Source organism: Vicia villosa, unplaced genomic scaffold (genome assembly GCF_029867415.1).
Source record: "Vicia villosa cultivar HV-30 ecotype Madison, WI unplaced genomic scaffold, Vvil1.0 ctg.000101F_1_1_2_unsc, whole genome shotgun sequence".
In the NCBI taxonomy this organism is placed as follows: domain Eukaryota; kingdom Viridiplantae; phylum Streptophyta; class Magnoliopsida; order Fabales; family Fabaceae; genus Vicia; species Vicia villosa.
In genome coordinates, this window is record NW_026705012.1 from 112,954 (window position 1) to 115,897 (window position 2,944).

Below are 2,944 nucleotides of genomic sequence, written 5' to 3' on the forward strand. Positions count from 1 at the left end.
ATGTAACTCACAAACTTTATGAAAGAATGAAGAGCTTTGGTGAATTTGGTAGGAATGAGGAGAGAAATTGCAAGAGGTTTTTTGGCTCTCAAAAGCTTGAGAAATGAGAGAGTAGTGGGCTCTATTTATAGGATGAGAGCAAGAGTAGTGGTAATTTGGTCTTTTTGCATTTGGTAATTAGCTTGTGTTTAATTGGTGATTAAAATGGCAATTAAATGGTAAAAAGTGGTAAAATGGGGTTTAATGAAGAGAATTATTTTGATGAGGTGGAAAATTGGTGAAATGACAAAGATGGTCAAAGAAAATAGGTGCCAAAATCAAATCAAGCTTCCCTCTCTATTTTTTTTAATTTCGCCTTAAGGAAATCGATTTCCCCAGGAGTGAAATCGATTTCACTCTGTTCCAGAAGAGAAATTGGCGCAAAATACACTAGGAAAATCGATTTACCCAGGAGGGAAATCGATTTCATGCTGTCCAGAATGTGATTTTGTTGAAGATTGCTGCAGGGAAATCGATTTACCCAGTAGGGAAATCGATTTCATCAGTCAAAAATGTGAAAAATGTTTTGCTTATTGCATGTCTTGGCTTGGTACCTACAAAACAAAAGCCTACAAAGAAACAAAGCAATATTTTTGGTATTTGGGTTAGTATAATATGCATAAAAGATAAACAATCATTGGTGCTTGATGGTCCCTCTCATTGATGAGGTGAGTGCAACACCATAAACAAACTTCCAAGTGAAGCTCTTGATTAGTGATTGGGATATGAATGATATAGGATCTTAGGGTCAAAAATTGGGGTATGACAATTAAGAGAGTGGATTTCTGTCTTTTTGTTTCATTAACTTAGGTGCTCAGCGTGTACCCGAGTCACACCTGTGTTTTAGCTGTAATATTGTTTGAGCTTTTCAGTGTTCCAAGGTCGAGCGAGTTCTTCTCCTTGCAAGTTTTCGAGATAATACGCCCCATTTTCGGTCTTTGCTCGGACGCGATAGGGGCTCTCCAAGTTGGCGGCCAGTTTGCCCTCTCGGGAGTCTTTGTGGTTTCTTTTGAGTACTAGGCTACCTACCTCGAATTCCCGTTTAATGACCTTTGCATCGTGTCGTAGGGTAATTTTTTGCTTGAGCGAGGCTTCGCGGAGTGCGGCCCCCGTTCGGATTTCTTCGACCAGGTCGAGCTCTTCTCTTATTGCCTCGAGGTTGCCTTCTGTTTCAAGGGGTTCTCGGTGCGCCTGGTGGGCACGTGTACTTCGATGGGGATCACAGCCTTTGTTCCATATGTAAGTCGGAAGGGTGTCTCCCCGGTGGTGGGGTGGTGCGATAGGCTCAGAGGACGCTGTGTAATTCTTTGACCCATCCTTTTTTGATCTCATCTAGTCTTCTTCTAATGCCCCTCAGGATCACTCTGTTGGCGGCCTCGGTTTGCCTGTTTGTCTAGGGGTGTTCGACTGACGCGAAGTGTTGTTTGGTTCCTAATTTTGTGACGAACTCTTGAAAGCGACCGTCGATGAACTGGGTACCGTTGTCCGTGATAATGACCAGAGGTACGCCGAAACGGGCGAGGATGTTCCTTTTGTAGAAATGGAGCACGTTTAGGGACGTGATCTTGGCCAATGGTTCGGCTTCGATCCATTTGGTGAAGTAATCGACTGCGACTATGAGGTATTTGTTTTGATTGCTCCTGGTTACAAATGGACCGAGGAGGTGCATGCCCCACCAAGCAAACAGCCAGGGGGGCGACAGAGACTTGAGTTCGTTAGGCGGCGCAAGGTGCATGTCCCCAAAGCGTTGGCATTTGTCGCAATTTTTCACGTATTCTTTGGCGTCGTGCTGCATGGAGGGCCAATAGTATCCGGCCCGGAGTGCTTTCCGAGCGAGGGATCTCCCTCCTAGGTGTTGGGAGTTGATTCCTTCGTGTATTTCTCGGAGTATGTGGGGAATCGTGCCCTCGTCGATGCATTTGAGGAGGGGTATAGAAAACCCTCGTCTGTAGAGTTGATTTTTGATTAATACGTAGTAGCAGGCTCTCCTCCTGATTGTGGAGGCTTCTTTGGGATCGTGGGGCAGAAGGTCGCTTGTTAAGTAGTTGTATACGGTGGTCATCCAGCAGGACGTGTCCCCGATTGCGTTTACGAGCGTTAGCCCGGGCGAGGATTCGGTGCTAGGTTTTAGTAGTATTTCCTGGATATAGGATTTGTTGCCCCCATTCTTCCTTGTACTAGCTAGTTTTGACAGGACATTCGCTTGAGAATTGTGTTCTCCCGGGATATGTTTTACTTTGGCGCTTTTGAATCGGGCAAGTATTCCGCGCACGAGGGTTAAGTATTCGGCGAGGGTCTCACTTTTGACCTGATACTCGCCCGAGATGTGGAACGCGACAAGCTGAGAGTCAGTGAATACCTCGATTTCCTTGGCTTCTAGATCACTTGCAAGGCGCAATCCGGCGAGTAGGGCTTCGTATTCGGCCCTATTGTTGGACGTTGGGAATGAGAGGGAGAGGGACACCTCTATGAGAGTTCCCTCCCTATTTTCTAGGATAATACCTGCCCCGCTCTCGGATGTGCTTGATGCCCCGTCCACGTACAAGGTCCATTTTTGGGCATTGTTGTTTGTCGTCTCGGGGAAGGCCATTTCAGCCACAAAATCTGCTAGGACCTGTGCTTTGAGGGCCTTTCTCCCTTCGTACTTTATGTCGAACTCCGCAAGCTCTAGCGACCAGCGGAGCATCCTCCCGGCCATGTCTGGGCGTGCTAGCAATTGTTTTACGGGTTGCTCGGTTCGCACGATTACAATGTGGGCCAGGAAGTAGTGTCTGAGTCTTCTCGCTGCGGTCACTAGTGCGAGCCCGACTTTTTCGATCTGTTGGTATCTGACTTCGGGCCCTTGGAGTGATTTGCTCGTGAAGTAAATGGGTCTCTGGCCCTCCGGGGTTTCTCGTACTAAAGC

The 2,944-nt window shown here is 46.9% G+C and overlaps 1 protein-coding gene across 1 annotated transcript; it reads right to left on the reverse strand.

Moving 5' to 3' along the window:
- Positions 1-1,432: 1,432 nt before the first annotated feature.
- LOC131624059 (uncharacterized) lies at positions 1,433-2,737 on the reverse strand. The gene has a single exon (XM_058895050.1). The coding sequence runs from the start codon at positions 2,735-2,737 to the stop codon at positions 1,433-1,435; it is 1,305 nt and encodes a 434-aa protein (XP_058751033.1).
- Positions 2,738-2,944: the final 207 nt, after the last annotated feature.

What these genes read in the sequence shown, in the direction of transcription:
- LOC131624059 (XM_058895050.1), bottom strand. Translation starts at nt 2,737, where the DNA reads ATGGCCGGGAGGATGCTCCGCTGGTCGCTAGAGCTTGCGGAGTTCGAC.